Consider the following 21676-nt stretch of genomic DNA (forward strand, 5'->3'; position numbering starts at 1 on the left):
ATCTCATTAGAAATTCAACTTGGATATCTGAAGCTTCAGATATTTCCTTGGGTTAAAGTCTATGCATACACCTAATGCTTGCCTGTCATAAAACTCAAACCAACAGACTTCTCCACCCACCACACACTGTGGAATTTAATTGGGAGGAAGCACATCTGTATTTTTAAACCACAGCCAGACAATGAAAGAGGTGTGAGAAGAAAACATTGGACACAGTTGCTTATTACAGGGACATGTGAGTCCCAAAGCAGATGTGCCTTTGCGCCTCCTGTGCAAATGGCATGACTGCAACACTTACTTGGTGGCCGATGCATAGCAAGTAGACAAACACTGGTATGCCTCTCAGAACATTCAACCATGATTTAATAGGTAGGTGAAGAGTCAACAGAAAATTGGTTAGAAGAGGCAAATTCTTCTTCTTCTTCTTCTTCTTCTTCTTCTTCTTCTTCTTCTTCTTCTTCTTCTTCTTCTTCTTCTTCTTCTTCTTCTTCTTCTTCTTCTTCTTCTTCTTCTTCTTCTCCTCCTCCTCCTCCTCCTCCTCCTCCTCCTCCTCCTCCTCCTCCTCCTCCTCCTCCTCCTCCTCCTCTTCTTCAAGAGAGATCTTGGGAGTGGTAATAACTTTCAGAGAAGCAGCGGTCCCGGATTTCTACTCCGTGTGCCTGCCGAACAATGAGACCCCACTGAAGAATGGTTGCAGGAATTGGATATGTCTGGTCTAGTGAAAAAAAGTACTAGGGGAGATACGAAAGCAGGTGTGAGCAGATATGAGAGATGCATAAACAGAGGGATAGAATCAATATCACGTGAAATGTTAATACCACTTTATAATGCTTTGGTAAGGCCACACTTGGAATACGGCATCCAATTTTGATCGCCACGATGTAAAAAAGATGTTGGGAGACTGTAGAAAGAGTGCGGAGAAGAGCAACAAAGATGATTATAGGACTGGAGGCTAAAACATATAAAGAACGGTTGCAGGAACTCGGTATGTCTAGTCTGATGAAAGGAAGGACTAGGGGAGTCATGATAGTAGTGTTCTGATATTTCAGGGGCTGCCCCAAAGAAGAGGGAGTCAAGCTACTCTCCAAAGCACCTGAGGGAAGGACAAGAAGCAATGGGTGGAAACTAATCAAGGAGAGAAGCAATCTAGGACTAAGGAGAAGTTTCCTGACAGAACAATTAAGAGCATTTGCACCGAGACAAATTCCTTGTGTGTCCAATCACAGTTGGCCAATAAAGAACTCAGTTCAGTTCAGAATTGGCCCAAAGTCACCCATCCATCTTTTGCATCTGAAGCAGGACTAGAACTCGCTGCCTCCTGTTTCTAAACCACCACCTTAATTAATTTAATTTCATACCTGATTAATTCAGTGCTATAGCCAAATATGTATTCTTTGCTCGTGAGACATTCACATAAATGTTGTATCTATCAAGGGGAAAATCCTTCTGGGGTTTGACCAAATAATTCGTAGATGCAAAATAAGGATTCTTACAATTCTTTCTTCCTCTTACAAGGCTATCCCTCAAAAATAGGAGTATTGGGTGACAAAATCAATTTATGAAAGTGCAAAATAATTCCAGGATTCTCATTTCCTGATCGTTGGCTCAGTGTAAATCAAGAGCAACTCTTAGAAGCCCTAAAGGTATATACAATCTTAATAATGTACACATATAAGTTGCAGCACAGGAAAACTTGCTATGTTTTATCACAAGCCGTTCCTTGCCCATAAAAATGCATTTTCTCCTCCAGTGAACACAGTGCAAATTTTCCTTAAAGAGGTGCTTTGCAAACAGGCTATTAAAATACTAAAAGAAAACATTGATTAGTTTTAAATAGCAGCTACAATTCAAACACCTACAGAGACAAGCACATTTGTGCTTTAAGTTAAACCTTTGTAGTTAACAATCGAAGAGGAAGATACAGTGCACAGTTCTGAGGAGGGAAGAAGCTCTGGGTAACAGGTGGTTCTGCTCTCATGGGTGTCATTGCCAAATGTTCTTTGCAGACCTCACTAAAGATAACCCTGTGAAGAAGTCATGGGTTTATAATTGCCTTCTTCCGAATGTCTTAGAACTGCTGTTTCAAGAATTCCCTAGCTTGCTCTTATGAACCTGCACTTTTTGGATTTGAGTCAAAAGCACCGAGGTGCTTCTGGTTGAAAGGATTCACTGGTGAAATCACCATTGCCTTGGGGACGTCCATTTGAGGGCTCCTTTCACGTCCCCATCAGGAGCTGAAGGGAAGGACGAGAACTCAACCCCGGCCACAGCAGCTCTCAGGTCTCGAACATGGGCTCATTTCAACCACTTGAGCCATCGTGCACTCCTTTTTTCAATCCTCCTCCTCCTCCTCCTCTTCCTTCTCTTCTTTCCTCCTCCTCCTCCTCCCTCCTCCTCCTCTCCTCCCTCCCCTCCTCCTTCCTCCTCTTCCTCTTCTTCTTCTTCTTCTTCTTTCTTCTTCTTCTTCTTCTTCTTCTTCTTCTTCTTCTTCTTCTTCTTCTTCTTCTCCTCCTCCTCCCTCCTCCTCCTCCTCCTCCTCCTCCTCCTCCTCCTCCTCCTCCTCCTCCTCCTCCTCTTTCTCTTTCTCCTTCCTAGCATATTCCCACAGGTGCAGTGTCTGCTTTTCAGATCACTTAACGCCATTTTGCACAGTCAGCTGAGTCTCCAGGGCACACGCCCGTGGCCTGCATATCTTTGTTGATGGTGTCTTGCCACCTCTATTTTGGGTGCCCACGAGATCGCCATCCATTGACTTCTAGTTGGTAGGCAGTCTTGGCCACTGTGGACAGTGTTGCTCTCTGGAGATGTCTATACAAGTGAAGCCAGCCTTCTCTCATCTTCTCTATAATTGGTGCCACACCAATTTTTTTCAATCTATCACCCATGGATAAATATGATTGGCCGAAACTTTTTATCACATTTAGATTCCCTGCCAAATCTCTCTCCCATCCCGTTCTCTTCAAAATCTAATTTTCCAGTTATGGTGGTTCCAGAGGTGGTATTTAGCTGGTTCTGACCGGTTCTCAAGAACCGGTAGCGGAAATTTTGAGTAGTTTGAAGAACTGGAAAATCCCACCTCTGACTGGCCCCACCTCCTCTTCTCTGCCTCCCATTGAGTCCCAGCTGATCAGCTGGGTCTTCTTTGGTTGCCCTGCACTGGAGAACGGAGCTGGAAAACAGGTTAGTGGGGTGGGGAGCTGAGATGGTATTCAGTAGGTTCTGACCAGTTCTGGAGAACCGGTAGCAGAAATTTTGAGTAGTTCAGAGAACCGGCCAATCCTACCTCTGACTGGCCCCTCCCCTCTATTCTCTGCCTCCTTTGAGTCCCAGCTGATCGGCTGGGTCTTCTTTGGTTGCCCTGCACTGGAGAACGGAGCTGGAAAGCAGGTTAGTGGGGTGGGGAGATGAGATGGTATTCAGTAGGTTCTGACCAGTTCTGGAGAACCGGTAGCAGAAATTTTGAGTAGTTCAGAGAACCGGCCAATCCTACCTCTGACTGGCCCCGCCCCCATCTATTCTCTGCCTCCCTTTGAGTCCCAGCTGATCGGCTGGGTCTTCTTTGGTTGCCCTGCACAGGAGAACGGAGCTGGAAAGCAGGTTAGTGGGGTGGGGAGGAAAGGGGGATTTTGCAGTATCCTTCCCCTGCCGTGCCCACCAAGCCACACTCACAGAATCAGTAGTAAAAAAAATTTGAATCCCACCACTGGGTGGTTGGTTATGAAAAGCTCACCCGGAAAAAAAATCTTTTGTTTATCCAGAGGGCTTTATTTTCTCATAACTGTTTATGGCGCTTAACCCTGACGCTGTGTTGAAACACTCAGTGCGAAAATAAATGTGTTTTCAATCAACTGAAATATTAACCAATCCTACATAACGGGCATCCAGATCCATTCAGAGCAGATTTGCTGGATCTCCTTGGGACTTCTTATCAATCGAAAAATGTATTGACAAGCCAGGCTGCCTTTCGAATTACATTGCATTTGGATCAAAAGCTGAAGAGGAGGAAGGAGAGCTCATTATACATCCTTGACATTAATTTGAGCATTTTTATATGTGTGTCCTATTAAGTACTTTAAGTGCTTTTTGATAATTGTGCTTTGTAGTTTTTTTTTTTACAGCATTTCAGCCCGATTCCCAGTTCAATTTTCTCTTTTATCCGATGTTTGAAATATTGATTCCTGACAGATAAAAGCAAACCTTATAATCTCAGCAACCCTCGCTGAGTGAAAGGGGAAAAGCTAAGAAGTGCATTGGGGGAAACAGCTGGGGATGAAACCCCTCATCCTTTTATTACATTTTATTAGCCAAATTTGCTTACTGCTGGCTGATATTTATGAGAGTCTCTTTAAAAAGAAAGAAAAAAGAAGGGAGGGAGGGAGGGAGGGAAGGAGGAAGGAAGGAAGGAAGGAAGGAAGGAAGGAAAGAAAGAAAGAAAGAAAGAAAGAAAGAAAGAAAGAAAGAAAGAAAGAAAGAAAGAAAGAAAGAAAGAAAGAAAGAAAGAAAGAAAGAAAGAAAGAAAGAAAGAAAGAAAGAAAAAGTCAGCACCATTGGACTTGCAGTGGTACTAGTTCCTGGCACTTTTTTTTTTACTTTTTTTTTACATTTAGTAAGATAAAAGAAGAAACTCCCTCTGTGAATGATGACTGCTAGAGCTTAAAGTTCTGTCAGCCAGCTTAGGGTAACTGTGATTTATCTACTGCAGTGTGTGGATGGTAGCCTCTGAAAAGATCTTCCTTTCCATTCCATTTTTCCTTCCTTCCCTTCCCTTCCTTTCCTTTCCTCCTTTCCTTTCCTTTTTCTTCCCTTCCCTTCCCTTCCTTCCCTCTTTCTTCCCTTCCTTTTCTTTCCTCCTTTTCTTTCCTTTCCTTTCCTTTCCTTTCCTCCTTCCCTTTCCTTCCTTTCCTTTCCTTCTTTCCTTTCTTCCTTTCCTTTCCTTTCTTCCCCTTCCTTTCTTTCCTCTTTTCCTTCCCCTTCCTTCCCTCTTTCTTCCCTTCCCTTTCTTTCCTCCTTTCCTTTCTTTCCTTTCCTTTCCTTTCTTCCTTCCTTTTACCCTTCCTTTCCTTCCTTTTCCCCTTCCCTTTCCTCCTTTCCTTTCCTTTCCTTTCCTTTTTCCATTTTCCCTTCCCTTCCCTTCCTTTCCTTTCCTTTCCTTTCCATTCCCTTCCCTTCCTTTCCTTTCCATTTTCTTCCTTCCTTTCCTTTCCTTTCCTCCATTCCTTCCTTTCCTTTTCTTTCCTTCCCTTTCTCCTTTCCTTTCCTTTCTCTTTCTTTCCTTTCCTCCTTTCCTTTCCTTTCCTTTCCTTTTTCTTCCCTCCCTTCCCCTTCCTCTCCCTTTCCTTTCCTCCTTCCCTTCCCTTCCCTCCCCTTCCTTATCCTTCCTTTCCTTTCCTACCCTTTCCTTACCTATCCTCCCCTTCCCCCCTGCTTCCTTTCCCTTCCCTTTGATATTTCCTAGATATGTCCCTGTAAAAAACAGTTTCTGCATTCCCAGGAATCAAAAATCACTTTCTTTGCTCTGTGTATGTAATCAGCTTAATGTCCAAGCCAAACAATTCTGGAAATCCAATTTTGGTCAAGTGACACCCCCTTTAGATTGGGCTGCACAACTCCAATTGACCACTAGAGGGGAGAAAACTCTAACACCTTGCTGCCCTCTTGTGGTCATCTGGATTGGTGCAGCTGGTAGACCCATCCAGCAAGATATTTACAGCTAAATTCATCCTTCCTAAATACGCCATAGTTAATCTTCTCAATTCCATCTCTTCTTTTTTTTCTCTTTAATTGCTCATAACCAAGAGCTGAAATTAGCACTTGCCACATGCAGAATTCTACAGATTGATTTTTCTTCTTTGTAACAATAATAATAATAACAATAAAACCCTCAAGACCTATTTCCATTTTATTTATTGTGCAGGCAAGTGGGTAATATTGAGTAAAGGACATTTTTTTTCCCGTTAATAAAAAAAAAAAATAGAAGAAGCAAATCTTTGTTGTTATGGACTGGCATTCTGCCAGCCACTTTGCAATTAAAGGTTTAATTTCCCAGCAATTAAAGTTTTCATTACTAAGCAATTAGCACTTAAGGTTTTACATGATAAGCATTTAACCGAATCCCAAGGCTGCTGGAGCCCGTACTGGGCGTGGGAGACAGTAACTGGAGGAAAAAATGGAGAAGATAGAGAAGCAACGATGGACAAAAATCCCTGGAGAACAAGCAAGATGCCGAAGGGACCATCATCCACAGCAGTTCAACCCACCCAATGAATATCTTTAATTTGCAATTTAGAATGTAGAACAAGGGCCTTCAAACTTGGCAAGTTTAAGGCTTGCAGACTTCAACTCCCAGAATTTCTGAGCTAACATGACTGGAGGAAGAATTCTTAGGCAAGAAAAACCAAAAGTACACATATAAACAGGGTGAAACCAGGCTCAATAGCAGTAACTGTGAAAGGGATCTTGGAGTCTTATTGGACAACCAGCTAAATATGAGCTAGCCGTGTGTAGCAGCAGCCAAAAAAAGCCAATGCAATCCTAAATTGCATTAACAGAGGGATACAATTGAGATCAAGCGATGTACTAATACCACTCTATAAAGCCTTAGTAAGACCACACCTAGAGTACTGCATCCAGTTTTGGTCACCACATTATAAAAAGATGTTGAGACTCTAGAAAGAGAGCAGAGAAGAGCAACCAGGATGATGAGGGGATTGGAGGCTAAAACATATGAAGAACGGTGACAGGAACTGGGCTTGGCTAGTCTAGTAAAGAGAAGGACCAGGGGAGACATGATAGCAGTCTTTCAACATTTGAGGGGCTGCCACAGAGAGGAAGGGGTCAAGCTATTTTTTAAAGTGCCTATAGGCCAGACAAGGAATAATGGATGGAAACTGAACAAGGAGAGAAGAAGAAATAAAGAGATATTTTCTGACAGTGAGAACAATCAACCCATGGAACAAAAGTTGCATTCGGAAGTTGTGGGAATTTCATCAGTGGAAGCTTTCAAAAAGAGACTGCACTGCTTTATGTCACAAATGGTGTAGGGTCTCCCGCTTGGGCGGGGGGTAGGAGTAGATGACCTATAGGGTCCCTTCCAACTCTGGTTATCTGTATCTGTATTCTGGGAGTTGAAGTGCACAATTCTTAAAGCTGTCAAGTATGAAGACCCCTGATGTGAAATAACAGAGTTTGAAGGGACCTTGGAGGTCTTCTAGTCTAACCCCCTGCTTAGGTAGGAAACCCTACACCACTTCAGACAAATGGTTATCCAATCTCTTCTTAAAAATTTCCAGTGTTGGAGCTTTTACAACTTCTGGAGGCAAGTTGTTCCACTGATTAATTGTTCTCACTGTTGGGAAATTTCTCCTTCGTTCTAAGTTGTTTAACTGTAGAGTTCAGGAGCTGGAAGTGCCATGTGTCCACATATAAAAGCCTATTACTCACTTAACGACCTACAGGGCGGGTAGTCCTCGACTTACAGCCACAACTGAGCCCAAATTTCCATTGCTAAACAAGAGCAATATTGTTAAGTGAATATTGCCCTGTTTTATGACCTTTTTTGCCACTGCTGTTAAGTGAACCACCACAGTTATTCAGGTAGTAACATGGTTGTTCAACAAATCTGGCTTCCCAGTTGACTTTGTTTGTCCGAAGGTCGCGACCCCAGGACTCTGCAACCGTCATAAGTACATGCCAGTTGCCAAGCATCTGAAATTTTGATCACGTGATGGTGCGGATGCTGCAAAAGTCATTAAGTGTGAAAAATGGCCATAAGTCACTTTTTGTCAGTGCAAAAAGAAAGATGCAAATTAGAGGATGCTTTTGGCATTTCTACCAAGAAAAAGAAAGAGAGGTGTATTTGGTTTGGATTTGATTTAGAGTTTGAATTCATTGGACATTCTAGAATTTTATAGAGGGAAAGGAAAACTTTGTGGGAGGTGGTGAGTGTAAGTCCCCTAATACAATTCTGAAAAATGTAAAAAACGTTTAAAAACTTCCTTGCAGAAACCAAAGCAACTTGTTGCAAGGATGAATTTTTGTGTTTTTGGTTTTGTTGTTGTTTTTGTTGTTTTGTTTTCCAAAGAAACACAGTAATGGTTTCTTGCAATACTACATAAACAAGCTGTGGCTCCAGTCCAAAAGTTACCTTTAATTATCATGAAAGGGAGAAAGGGAAGGGGGGGGAAGAATGAGTGAGTAGTGAAAGTGTGTGTGAGAGAGAGATAGAGAGGGGTAGGGGAATAAAAAAATATACATATCAGCTTGTTCTCTGAAGTGGGAGAAAGGGAAGGAGGAAAGAAGTGATGTAGGGAGAGAAAGTGGGTGTGGTTGTGAGAGAGAGAGAGAAAGAGCGGGGGAGAGAAAGAGAGAGAGAGGAAGAGAAAGAGAGAGAAAGAGGGGAAGAGAGAAGGGGAAGAGAAAGAAAGAGAGAAAGAGAGAGAGAAAGAGGGAGGGGGAGAGAGAGAAAGAGAGGGGTGAGAGAAAAAGAGAGAAAGAGAGGAGTGAGAGAAAAGAGAGAGGGAAAAAGAGAGAGAAAGAGGGGGAGAGGGGGGGAGAGAAAGAAAGAAAGAGAGAGGGAGGAGGGAGAGAAAGAGAGAGAGGGAGAATAAATTGAAAACATGGGTTTGTTCTCTCAAGCACACTCTGGAGACAGCAAAGCTCAACTTTCTAGTTGTGGATGATATCTTATTTTAAATTGACTTTTTAGACACTTATTTACTAACACACACAGCCCAAGCGGCCTGAAAGAGAGAAATGAAATGCTATAATTATACAAGTGAGTGGGTTACTGACCTTTGGATTGCAATATCTTGTCTCCTTTGTCCTGCCTTTGTATGATCCTGACTAAAGGATGAAATTGCATCTCTTTTTCCGATGGGTTGTTGTTAAGAATGAGGTGGTATTGGGAGTTAGTGAGGCGTGGCACGCCGTAGCTTTTCATAGCTTGCAATAATTTGCCTATTTTTCATTTTGCTGATTTTATTAACACCTGAATCTCTTGGGAGGAGGCAGGGACAAGGGAAGGCAAGTCATACTGCCAGTGGACTGACAGTTCCCATCTTTGCTTCGTTTGCAGGCTTTGCTGCTTTGAAACAGCACAGCAATCCAGGGCTGGAAGGAAACTTGGAGGTCATCTAGTCCGACCCCCTGCTCCAGCAGGAGACCTTATATCATCTTGGCTATTTTGGTGCCTCTCACACAGAGGAATCAACTTGCTACCCCAGAGTTATCTTTGCAAACTGGCGATGATGATGACGACGATGACAACAACAACAACAACAACAACAATAATAATAAAGCATTTCTCTTTTTTTGTGAAGACACAGAGTGCCTCTGAGAAGGTGCAAAGCCCACATATTAAAATCTGGTTGTCTGTTGCAGAATAGTCATCTGATAATGCTGGACTTCCTCTGAAGAAGACACCATTGGGAAAGTGGTGATGGATAGTCATTTCCCAGGCAATCTGCTTTTGGATACGATTTGGTGGCTTGATCTTAAATCTAAGAGCAATCTTATGAACTACCTCTTTCCAACATTGGAGCTGGACATACAAACAACAAAGACAATCAGTAGAAAACCCTAACAGCTATGAGGTCCTTGATGGCTCCTGTTGGAGTCTGAATCCGAGGAGGAAGACGAACATCTGACAAAGAATGGGAAAGTCAGGATGGGCAGAGCAGGAAAGAGGTAGAACAAGGGAGAGGTGGTTCAGATGAAAATGAAGGCCCACCCCCTCCTCATCCTAGGGCATGCAGGGAAGAACAGAGAAAAGAGCAATGGGACTTACATGGCTTACAAGGGAGGAAAGGGCCCTGATTCCCTTCACAAGGCACACCTGGGGGTGGAGTTTAAAGGAGAGGTAGATGGGAGGGGTGATTGTAGGGAACAAACACTGAGTTCATCTAGTGTTGGCTGCTGCTATCTGAGTTCCTGGCATCCTCCCAACTGGTTTGATTTACTGCCAGGTTACTTCACTTCTGGAACTCCTTATCTTGCCCTGCCAGATTTATTACCTTATCTTGCCTTGTTGGATTTATAGTTTAAAGTTTTCTGTTTACAATGTTTGAATTGGAATATCTGCAGCCAAAGGCTGTTACAGGTTTGTGAGAGAGTTGTTCTCCAGACCGGAAGATAACCGGATCACTGGGGGAAAAGTTGGAACTAATAAAGGGACCCAGCGTTATTCTCTGACTGTGTTGTTTTTGTGCCATGCCCCAGGTCATCATAGATGGTGTCTGAGCTTGGTGGTTTTCCAAACTATGTGACTTCATTAGTGCTAGCTACAGGTTACCTGCATGTATAATGAATTGTCTGCAAGCAAACCACCAAGTTCAGAGACCATCAAGGAGCCCACAGTTCAACCCTAAGCTACAACTATTCTCTTCAATCAGTACACCTAAGAGCATCTAGCAAAGTTTATAGAAAGAATAGTCCATTGGATGACTTGTGATTTATTACACCAGATTAACTCCAAAAAGAATATGAATTTGAAAGACTTAACTCCAAATGATACAGCCCATTTTAAGCTAAGCACAACAGAATGAGAGAAAGCATGGAAACGTTGCCAGTTGCTTGCAGTTCTGTTAAATATAAATGCAATAGAGAACATTTCCAAGATGTATTCCTATCTTTCACTGCCCTTCCAGAAAATAGTACATTTCTCTCCCCTCCTCCCCCAAAAAAAGAATGTAATAATCAGATGAAGCTTCTGAGCTCAATTCACCTTAGTGGATCGTTTGTGAGATTGCTATTATTATGGAAAACAGAACAAAGAATGCTCAGTTTTACTGACAGTTGTGATTATAATGCACACAGTTTCCTTTTATGAATTCCTGTGTCTTTATGAGACATAGTCATGTAGACTGCACAAGTTGCAATGGAACCACACACAACACAATGGCAATGTTGTGTTTTTGATAGCAGGTTACAATATCTTACGATGCATGCAAATGCCAGCTTCTATGTGCTTCTATTCATGGACAAAGTAGGTTCCCATTGGATAGTTTAATCCATCATGGTCTACGCGCATGCTGCATAAGCTATTTATCAATCAGTAAGGCACCCTATCCCTACTTCCATTCAGTTAAATGTCATAATTGTGATAGGATCTTCCATACTGAAAATCGAGGCATATCTTAAAGCTTAAGTATGGAAGACTTTGTCTTCAACCTCTCGAACTTGATGCAAGCAATAGTACTTTGTTTCTCTTTGATGTTGTTTTGTAAAAAAAAAAAAAGAACAATCTGCTAAAATTTCATTTTTCATTATTTCAATTCATTTTTTTAGTGGTGTCAGGTTTCCGGCAGTTGCCTTAATTAAATCCTTCGCCTCAATCCAAGCTTCAAGGAATTTAAAAGGAGCGAACATGTCAGCATGACCTGTATGAAGCCGATTCTGAGACATGTAATTCACTGTCACCCTTGACCCTGGTTCCCCCCCCACACCTCTTTGGGTGAATCATAATTCATATTCTCCAATGAAACACATTCATAGCCAAGAGTTATCAATCATGTTCTCCAATTAGAGATCTGCGCAGCAGATATTCTGGTAGCTTAGTTATAATCTTTGCAAGATAAAAAATGGAATGCATTTTCAATTCCAAACTGCTACACTACTCTTTCAAATTACTACTCTTTCAAATTTCTCTCCCCGCTCCCCCCCTTCGGTTCATGGCAACTCTAAAAGAGGCATAGAAATGTTTTATAAGTTGACAAGTGGCTATGTGATGAGTATGATGGTGGCTGGTGGTAGTGGTGGTAGCAGTGAACATGATGATGATGATTTTCTAGCTTAGAACATGTTTGTCGATGCTCGAAGCTTAAAACTATTAGAGTTTTAAGATCATTGTTCTCAGCATCATCATTCCTCTCTATCATCTATATTGCATGCAGAACCAACTCATTTCATTTCAGGGAGAAAGTAAGGTCCCCTGCCAAGGCTCCAAACTTTATCAGCAAATTAGCAATGTTTATTATAATTTAGTGCACAAAGGAGAAATTGTTAAACGCATGGAGAATAATACCATGAATTGAATGAACTACACATATTTCTGTTAAGAATTATTGTCTTGACTTTTTTCATTCCTTCGTCCTAGTAGTGGTACCTACTGGAGCAAGACCTTGATGGCCGAAATTGTACCTTAATCCAACAAAATTAATAAAGGTACCAAAATATGGTGTCTTGGTGTCATCACACTAAGGCGTTGGTACTAAAATATGGTATGTTGGTGAGATCATATGTTCCAGTAGAGCAGAGGTCTCCAAACTTGGCAACTTTAAGACTTGTGGACTTCAACTCTGGCTGGAGAATTCTGGGAGTTGAAGTCCACAAGTCTTAAAGTTGCCAAGTTGCCCCTGCACTAGAGTGTTAGCACCAAAACATGATGTCTTGGTATCATCATGTGTTCCACTAAGACTTTAGGTAAGGAAGCTTCCCAGCAATGTTGCCTTTTGTCACATACATTCCCTGGAGTCCCCAATTGCTGTTTGAAAACTCAGCCATGAGCAATTTTGATTCAGCTCATTCACTCGTCTTCTGTCATGTATAGATGTCAAAGCTGTCTCCTCTAAATAAACGATGCTCAAGCAAACTGATTCTTAACAAGTGACCAAGGAACACGGTGAAACCTTTAGCATCTCTTTCTTCTCCTTTATCCTAGAGAGGGACTTTTCTGCCAGGACCATCATGGTGAAATGGAGGAAAATGGCATAAACGGCAGCAAACATTTAAAGAACTTCTTTAAATATTAAAAACAAGACAAATGTAATTCGACGTCTTATCCGGAGATAATAATATTTTGGTGGATTCCGATTTCATCAGACTTCATCGACCACACAAGTTTGACAGATTCTACAAGAAAGAGAGACAGACAGACAGAGACAGAGGGAGAGAGAGAGAGAGAGAGAGAGAGAGAGAGAGAGAGAGAGAGAGAGAGAGAGAGAGAGAGAGAGAGAGAGAGAATTTTCTCTGCAAATAATCATTTCAACAGTTTACATGTGCCTTCCTTTCTCCACTCCCAATTTAGTGGGGGGAAATAGCACATGATTAGAGCTTCCCCCCTCCCTTTTTTAAAAAAAATAATCCATTCTGCTTTTCTTAGGTTTGTAAAATAACATCTCATTGATTTATTACTGTCAAGACAACAATTGCATCATTTTCCCAGGATTCTATTAGCTTCAAGCTCTATTCTGGGCCATCATTTATTTCAAGGTTGTTCTCTACGCTCGCCAAACAGCTCTGCACAACCATATGCTAATTCAGATGTTGGCCCCATGTTTCCTGGCTAGATTGGTGCTGTTTTGGGCCTGTCCTGTGAAATAAACAGCTTCCTATCAATTTACCAGCCAATGAAAACCTGTGCTGCACCTGCAGCAGAGATAGACAGATAGACACATACACAATTCGAACTTCCAATTCACGCATTCCTTGGGATGCTGACTTCTTACATATTTCTCTCAATCCGGAGATAATGTCCTTGCCTCTCTGATTTACACTCTTCCTGTGTTGAATTTTCAAGGAATTAAAACCTTTTAGGTAAGGGTGGGCAAGAAGGTCTCATGGGAACTAATTTTGGACTTTAGAAATAACGAAGGAGAATATTTGTAGCTCAGGGTTGACTTGAATGGCCCTTGGCGCTCTCTGAGCTTGGTTGTTTGCTTGCAGATGTTTCATGATGAACCAAGCTAGGTAACATGACTAGCATGGATGATTTTATCAAGTTTGGGTCATAAAACATCTGCAAGATATCAACCAAGCTCAGGGAGCATCAAGGCCCGCTCATTTAAAAATAGTTAATAAATTATTTTCATTTAAAAATAGAAAAACACCATCTTCATTTTTCTAAAATGCCTCCAGAAGCCTTATATGTTTTCTTTTCTTTTTTCTTTCATTCCATTTCCCTTCCCTTCCCTTCCCCTTCCTCTTCCCCTTTCCCTTTCCCTTTCCCTTTCCCTTCCCTTCCTTTCCTTTCCTTTCCTTCCCTTTTCCCTTTTTCCTTTCCTTTCTTCCTTTCCCTTTCCCTTTCCCTTTCCCTTTCCTTCCCTTCCTTTCCTTCCCTTTCCCTTTTCCTTTCCTTTCCTTTCCTTTCCTTTCCCTTTCCTTCCCTTCCCTTTCCTTTTTCCTTTCCTTTTCCTTTCCTTCCTTTCCTTTCCTTTCCCTTCCTTCCCCTTCCTTTCCTTTTCCTTTCCTTTCCTTTCCTTTCTTTCCTTTCCCTTCCCTTCCTTTCCTTTTTCCTTTCCTTCCCTTTCCTTTCCCTTCCCTTCCTTTCCTTTCCTTTCCTTTCCTTTTCCTTTCCTTTCCCTTTCCTTTCCTTTCCTTCCCTTCCTTCCCTTCCTTTCCTTTCCTTTCCTTCCTTTCCTTTCCTTTCCTTTCCTTTTCCCTTTCCCTTTCCTTTCCTTTCCTTTCCCTTTCCCTTTCCTTTCCCTTCCCTTTCCTTCCTTTCCTTTCCTTTCCTTTCCTTTCCTTTCCTTTCCTTTCCTTTCCTTTCCTTTCCTTTCCTTTCCTTTCCCTTTCCCTTCCTTTCCTTCCTTTCCTTTCCCTTCCTTTCATTTCCCTTTCCTTCCCTTCCCTTTTCCTTCCCTTTCCTTTCTTTTTCGTGGAAAGTTGTAACCATATCTGGGAAAGACTTTGGGAGTTGACTCAGCCTTCCATCCTTCCAAGGTGGGAAAAATGAGGAGCCAGATTGTTGGGGGCAAGAGGCTGGCTCTGTAAACTGCTTAGAGAGGGCTGTGAAGCACTGTAAAGCAATATATAAGTCTAAGAGCTATTGTTATTACTGTCTGGTCTACTTAGAAAGTCGGACACAATTCAAGCTTCTGTGCCTTGGATGGGACATTCCCTTGGGACATGGATGTTTTATGTCTGGATCAGACCCCTAGTGTAGTGGACAAAGAGTATGTAGAAGACCCTCGCACCATGCCATCTGCCATCAAAAAGTCTTTGTGGGCTTCAAAATGTAGATTTCTGCATCCAAAACTCTGCCTTGACGGAGCATTCGGGTAGGGTTTGCATGGTCTTGATGTCCGGAGACCTTCTGACATTATTTCTCACGTAGCTAAAGGGAGGCCAGCGAAAAACACCGCAGGACAAAATGCTTGTTCAGCCTCACTCTGCTTTGCCTGGTTCAGGCAGGTAATTGAAAATTGGGAGAATCAGGACGGGTTGCCATTTCTGCAAACGGAGACCCGTTAAAATCTATAGCCCATCACCTGTATCGGCAGGGGGGCCCCTGCCTTAATTACACAAATACAATCCTTCGGCTGTTGCAGAGCAAACATTACACAGAATTGCTCTTGCCAGCTATGGATTCTATCTGGAGTTTTTTTTTTAAAGGAAATAAATAGCTCACTGCCAACCATCAGCAACAAACTGCAGCAATGGTTTTGCCGGCCTCCGTTTTAGCGTTGGTGGGACATTAGCAGGAAGAGGGGAAGACCAAACAGCACTGAATCCAGTTTATTTGTATTTATACATAGACACTTTACACCGGGGGTATCCATCCTTGTGGACTTCAACTCCCAGAATTCCCCAGCCAGCAGTGCTGGAATTCTGGGAGTTGATGTCCACAAGTGAAACAGAAACAGTATAATAGAGTTGGAAGGTACCTTGGAGGTCTTCTAGTCCAACACCTTCCTCAGGAAAGAAGCCCTCTGCTATTTCCAGATGCATGACTGTCCAATCTCTTCTTAAAAACTTCCTGTGGTGACCTAGGGTGGGATCGTCCATCTGTCTGTCCGTCCGTCTGTCTGTCCGTCCTGTCCGTCCGTCCGTCCGTCTGTCCGTCTGTCCGTCCGTCCGTCCGTCGTCTGTCCGTCCGTCCGTCCGTCCATCTGTCCTGTCCATCCTGTCCGTCTGTCCGTCTGTCCATCGTCTGTCCGTCCGTCTGTCTGTCCAACCGTCCATCCGTCCGTCCGTCCATCTGTCCGTCTGTCCGTCCGTCTGTCCGTCTGTCCATCTGTCCATTCTGTCCATCTTCATCGTCCATCCGTCATCTCCTCTGTCGTCCATCCATCCATCTGTCGTCCATCTGTCCGTCTGTCCATGTCTGTCCAATCCGTCCGTCTGTCCAAATCCATCTGTCTGTCTGTCCAGTCCAATCCGTCTGTCTGTCTGTCCATCCGTCCGTCTGTCTGTCCGATCCGTCTGTCCGTCCCGTCCATCCGTCCATCTGTCGTCTGTCGTCTGTTGTCCGTCCATCAGTCTGTCCGTCCGTCCAATCCATCCGTCTGTCAAATCCGTCTGTCCATCTGTCTGTCCGTCCGTCCGTCCAAGTCCAAGTCCGATCCGTCCGTCTCTCTGTCCGTCCGTCTGTCTGTCCATCAAGTCCATCAGTCTGTCAAGTCATCAATCGTCCAGTCTGTCTGTCCAGTCCGTCAGTCTGTCCATCTGTCTGTCTGTCCGTCCTGTCCTGTCTGTCCTGTCAATCGTCCGTCCTGTCCAAAGTCCGTCTGTCCCGTCCTAGTCCGTCTGTCCGTCAATCGTCCGTCCGTCCGTCCGTCCGTCCGTCTGTCTGTCCGTTCCAAATTAGAAATACAAAGGATAATTATATGACTTTACTTTCCAGGGTTTTCTTGCAACCGTGAAATAAAAACAATGGCGGAGATATTTTTATACAACCAGTTTAACTATTTGTTTCACTCTGCAGAGACCAAAAAAGAAAAAGAAAAAAGAACCCATCATGAATATTAAGGATTATTTTGAAAGAATTTGTTACAAAGGTTCCCAGGACAAAATAGACTTGGAAACCTTAACTGAGGTTTTTCAACATCACATCCGTGCAGTGCCCTTTGAAAATCTCAGCCTCCACTGTGGCGAAACCATTCAGTTGGATTTAGAATCAGTGTATGATAAAATTGTGAAGCACAACCGTGGTGGATGGTGCATGGAGAACAACCAACTTCTGTTTTGGGCCTTCCAGATCATGGGCTACAAAGTTGATCTTTTAGGTGCTCACGTTTATGACCCAGAGCGAAAGGCCTACTATCCAAATTTCACTCATCTTTTGATCAGAGTCATTCTTGAAGGTAAAACCTACATTGTTGATGGTGGTTTTGGGGTGGATTATCAGATGTGGCAACCGATGGAGTTGATTTCTGAGAAGAACCAACCTCAGGCCCCAGGAATCTTCTGCTTCATGGAGAAGGATGGAGTGTGGTACCTTCACAAAGTCAAGCGCAAGAAATTCAGGATGGATTCTGAGAACAAAATTCTCTGCTCTGATGTTGTAAAAAACATGACCTGCAAGAACATTTACTTGTTTACCTTGCAACCAAAGACAATAGATGACTTCCAGCCGGCCTGTTTACAACTCCAAACTGATCCAAATTCTATGTTTTTAAGGAAGTCTGTCTGTAGCCTCCAGACTACGGATGGAGTTCTAGTTTTGATTGGGTGGGTGCTGATTGAAACCAAATATAAGGATGACATGGATCTAGTAGTAAGCAAGGTCCTGACATTTATTCCTTCAGTTTGCTTCCAAGCTCCGAATATTCTTGACAGAAGACAAAAAATTCCCCCACAAACAGTTACAAGAAGAAGGAAAAAAGCAACACAAACCAGGCAAGATAAGGGCTGGAGGACATCTACTGATAACACACACTGAGAAGGACACCAAACTCAGAGAGGAACCATAAACTAGAAATATTTCCATGCTTTGTTTCCAGCGTTCACCCATATGCAGGTCCGTACTCTTATTCAGTTGTCACAGCTGCAGCCCATGAAGAGGATCAAGGCCCTCTCCTCCTCAGTAGACCATGTCTCTCCCTGATCCTCTCCTCCCTGCATGCCCTAAGATGGATAGGGGATGGGCCTGGGTCCTCCTCTGACTGCTCAGCCAGCCTCTGCCCTCCCCCAGCCTCCTCCACAACCTCCAGAGCCACACTCCCTGTCAGCTGTTCCTCCTCTCCCTCAGAGTCAGTCTCTACCAGGGGCATGACACTTCCAGTGTTGGAGCACCCACAACTTCTGGAGAAAAGTCGTTCCACTGATTAATTGTTCTAATGGTCAGGAAATTTCTCCTTAGTTCTAAGTTGCTTCTCTCCTTGATTAGTTTCCATCTGTTGCTTCTTGTCCTGCTTTCAGGTACTTTGGAGAATAGCTTGATCCCCTCTTCTTTATGGCAACTCCTTAGACATTCTGCTATAGTATATCTAGTCCTTCTTTCCATTAAGCTAGACATACCCAATTCCACAAACCTTCTTTATATGTTTTATCCTCCAGTCCCCTAAACTTCCCCCATGTTCTGACCAAGGCTTCCTGAGACCGTAATTAAGCACACGCTGAGTCAAAATAACTCTTGTTTTATTTCAATGCTGGGAATTATGTTCATTCCCAGCCCCTAATGAGTCCCAAACAGTCCCTCAAGATAAGCACTCACCTTTCTCTCCTTTGAATTACTGCCAACAACTAAAGTGCCAAATGAACTGTAAAAAACAACAACAACCGAAGTACAAAGTCCATACAGAGCATCTAGGTTTAATTCGAACAGAGCAAACGACTTTGCTTCCTGCAAAGGTTTCTTTACCTTTGTACCTCCTTTATATTTTAGGGGAGGGGCAATCACCTCCAAGCCTTACTCTTGAGTCGGCTCTTATGTCTTAACTGTTCTACCCTTCTAGCAGCTCTGTGCACAAGCATACTGGAAACAGGCTCCCCTTGTTCCTCCGCCTCACTGCTGTCAGATTCTGGAGGCTCCAGAGTCAACATACCACTCCTAGATGGTCCTGGCCCCAGCTCTGTATCGGACGCAAGACCCTCGTCCAGGTCCCCTCCAGACTCCTGGACTGGTCCGCATTATTTCCCACTGTCCAATTCCGCTGCCGTCTGCACAGGCTGCCGGTGAACCACAACACCCTATTCCCCAACTTTAAGAAGTCCTAAAGTTGTTAAGGTTGGACATCCCTGCTCTACACCAACACCGGCTTTGTTCTTTAGGGTTGTTTTCTGCCCTGCTTCTTCCTAACCATCTCAACTGACACAGTGATACGAGACGTTCTCTGGGGTGCTTGGAAAACAATAAGACTGCCAGTGCCTGAACCTTTTGTTCTTTCCTTTGCCCTTAACTGGAGGCCATAATGTGGAACGCTTTACAAGCATTTGCTATTTGCAGTGTTGATTCCTATTAGATATCATTAGGTACACAATAATTATTATAATTATGTGCACTGCTTGGGCTGCCCTGCCAAATAACAACCACTTTTATTCAGAAGTCATAATTGCTGCATCTCTAGAGTTTAAAATGAAATCTAATTAGATGTCAGTTTTAGCCTTCTAACCCCTCTCTAATCCCTGCTGGCTGGCAAACTTGTTGGAGTTCTAGCCACTGTACAGTTCCGAAAAATCTCATCCCACTGGCGTGAATTAGTTCTTCAGATCGATTGAGACTACCAGTCCATCAATCATCAATCAGAATAGAGCTGGAAGGGACCTTGGAGGTCTTCTAGTCTAACAGGAGTCAAGTAGGAGACCCTATACCGTGATGGCGAACCTATGGCATGCATGCCACAGGTGGCCCGCAGAGCCATTTATGTGGGCACACGAGCCCCAGGAAAACTTACCTCACTGCGCATGCGCACACCTCCCAGCTGATTTTTGAGCCTTTTTCGGCCTCCAGAGGCTTGAGGGAAGCCTCTGCAGGCTTTGCAGGACAAAAAATAGGTCCGTTTCATCACTTCCTATATTTCCAGAAATACCAGAAGTAATGAAACGGGCCCATTTTTCAGCCTGCAAAGCCTGCAGAGGCTTCCCTCAAGCCTCTGGCAGGCCAAAAAAGGCCTCAAATGGGCCGAACATCAACTGGGAGGTGCAGTGCAGGTAAGGGGGCGCGGGGGGAATTGTGCACACATGTGCATTGCATGTGCATTGCTTTCTGGGTGCTGGCACATGAGCATGCAAGCACAATTTTTGGCACAGGAGCCCGAAAAAGTTAGCCACCACTGCCCTGTACCATTTCGGACAAGTGACTATCCAGTCTCTTCTTAAAAACCTCCCGTGTTGAAGCACCCAGAACTTCCCAGAATTCCAAAGGTGTTGCTCCCCAAATCCCAATGGCGTTCTCAGAGGCAGAGTCTCAGCAGATCAGAAGGGATTACGGAGTCGTTAAAAGGAGGGGATGATTTGCATGCTTTCGAACTGCTCGGTTGGCAGGAGCTGGCATGAGGACAGGACCTCAATCTGTCGTGTCTCGAATCCAGGCTGTCCGTTTTCCAAGCAACCAGCCCATTCATACTTCGAAACTATGAATGTAATTTGTATAATGTAGAAGACCCTAAGTAGGCGATACTGTTTTTTTCTTTCAAAACAATTTGAAGATCATATTAATGCTCAATGTGTCTAGATAATCCCAAATATTACACCAACTCATTTTCAGTATTATGGACATTTCTGCCTTGTAATGCATTCAAGCTATTTCTATGAGACATTTAGTCAGGCCAAGCAAATATATACATATATTGGGTTGGCAAACCAAACCGCAATAAAAGCATTGTTTCATCCTGTAAGCATATTATTATTCCTTCTATCTGTAATGGTACCTCATGTTCCTGGCTCAAAAGCACATAGAAGAACACAATGCAGATTGGCATCAATCTTATTCATCATCGCATGCACAGTTAACAGTGCAACAGTTTGCACAATTAAGCCACTTCTTGCAGATTTTGCAGTCTTTTGAAGTCTTTTCAGCCTGATTCGTGGTCAAAGGCTGCTTATCTGAAGGTGTAGATCAATGAGGCGGAGAGAGATTTGGTTTTATCCAGAAAACTTTAAAGAAGCAAATAAGCTTCTGGATCTTTGCTGAGTCAGAGTTCTCCAGAATCATTGCCAGTCTGTGAAAAGTATCCTAGCAGGGATGCACGGCAGGTTCCAAGAACTGAAGAAAAATTTAGACCTGTCAACATTTGATAATTGAGCTCATTCATGGTGGTAATGGTTGCTTTTCATGATAATTATTAGACATTTCAGATGCTAGGGAGAAAAATATCCTTATCCTCTTCTTCCTCTTCTTTTCCTCCTCCTCCTCCTCTTCATCTTCTTCTCCTCCTCGTCGTCTTCCTCCTCCTCATCTTCTTCTTCTCCTCCTCCTCCTCTTCTTCTCCTCCTCCTCTCCTCCTCCTCCTCTTCATCTTCTTCTCCTCCTTGTCGTCTTCCTCCTCCTCCTCCTCCTCTTCTTCTGTTCCTCCTGCTCCTGCTCCTGCTCCTCCTGCTCCTCCTGCTTCTCCTCCTCCTCCTCCTTCTCCTCCCCCTTCTCCTCTTCTTCTTCTCCTCCTCCTCCTCCTCTTCTTCATCTCCTTCTCCTCTCCCCCTCCTCCTCCTCCTCTTCTTCTTCTCCTCCTCCTCCTCCTCCTCTTCTTCATCTCCTCCTCCTCCTCCTCCTCCTCCTCCTCCTCCTCCTCCTCCTCCTCCTCTTCTTCTTCTTCTTCTTCTTCTTCTTCTTCTTCCTCCTCCTCCTCCTCCTCCTCCCCTCCTCCTTCTCCTCCTTCTCCTCCCCCCCTCCTCCATCCATCCATCCAAAAATCAAAACTAATCATCAAAACCCTCCAAAATCTCTGAACTCTCTTCAAGCAGCACCATGTTCACCTCCCCTCAAAATACTTTTGCGTGCAAAGATTTATTCAGGTTCCCCATTCAGAACTGCTTTGGCTTGGCTCGTGGAAGACTCGCTTCGGTTAACTAGACCCTGCTGCCA

At 43.6% G+C, this 21676-nt stretch overlaps 1 protein-coding gene across 1 annotated transcript; it reads left to right on the plus strand.

Annotated features, from left to right (window-relative positions):
• The first annotated feature begins 16672 nt into the window (after nucleotides 1-16672).
• On the plus strand, nucleotides 16673-18710 carry LOC148129811 (arylamine N-acetyltransferase, pineal gland isozyme NAT-3-like). The gene is made up of 2 exons (XM_087971790.1): nucleotides 16673-17461; nucleotides 18675-18710. The coding sequence occupies exons 1-2, from the start codon at nucleotides 16673-16675 to the stop codon at nucleotides 18708-18710; spliced, it is 825 nt and encodes a 274-aa protein (XP_087827916.1).
• The last annotated feature ends 2966 nt before the right edge of the window (nucleotides 18711-21676 follow it).

This window comes from Notechis scutatus, chromosome 9 (genome assembly GCF_049901735.1).
Source record: "Notechis scutatus isolate UNSWTSFEM ecotype Mainland chromosome 9, rNotScu1.2, whole genome shotgun sequence".
Taxonomy (NCBI): domain Eukaryota; kingdom Metazoa; phylum Chordata; class Lepidosauria; order Squamata; family Elapidae; genus Notechis; species Notechis scutatus.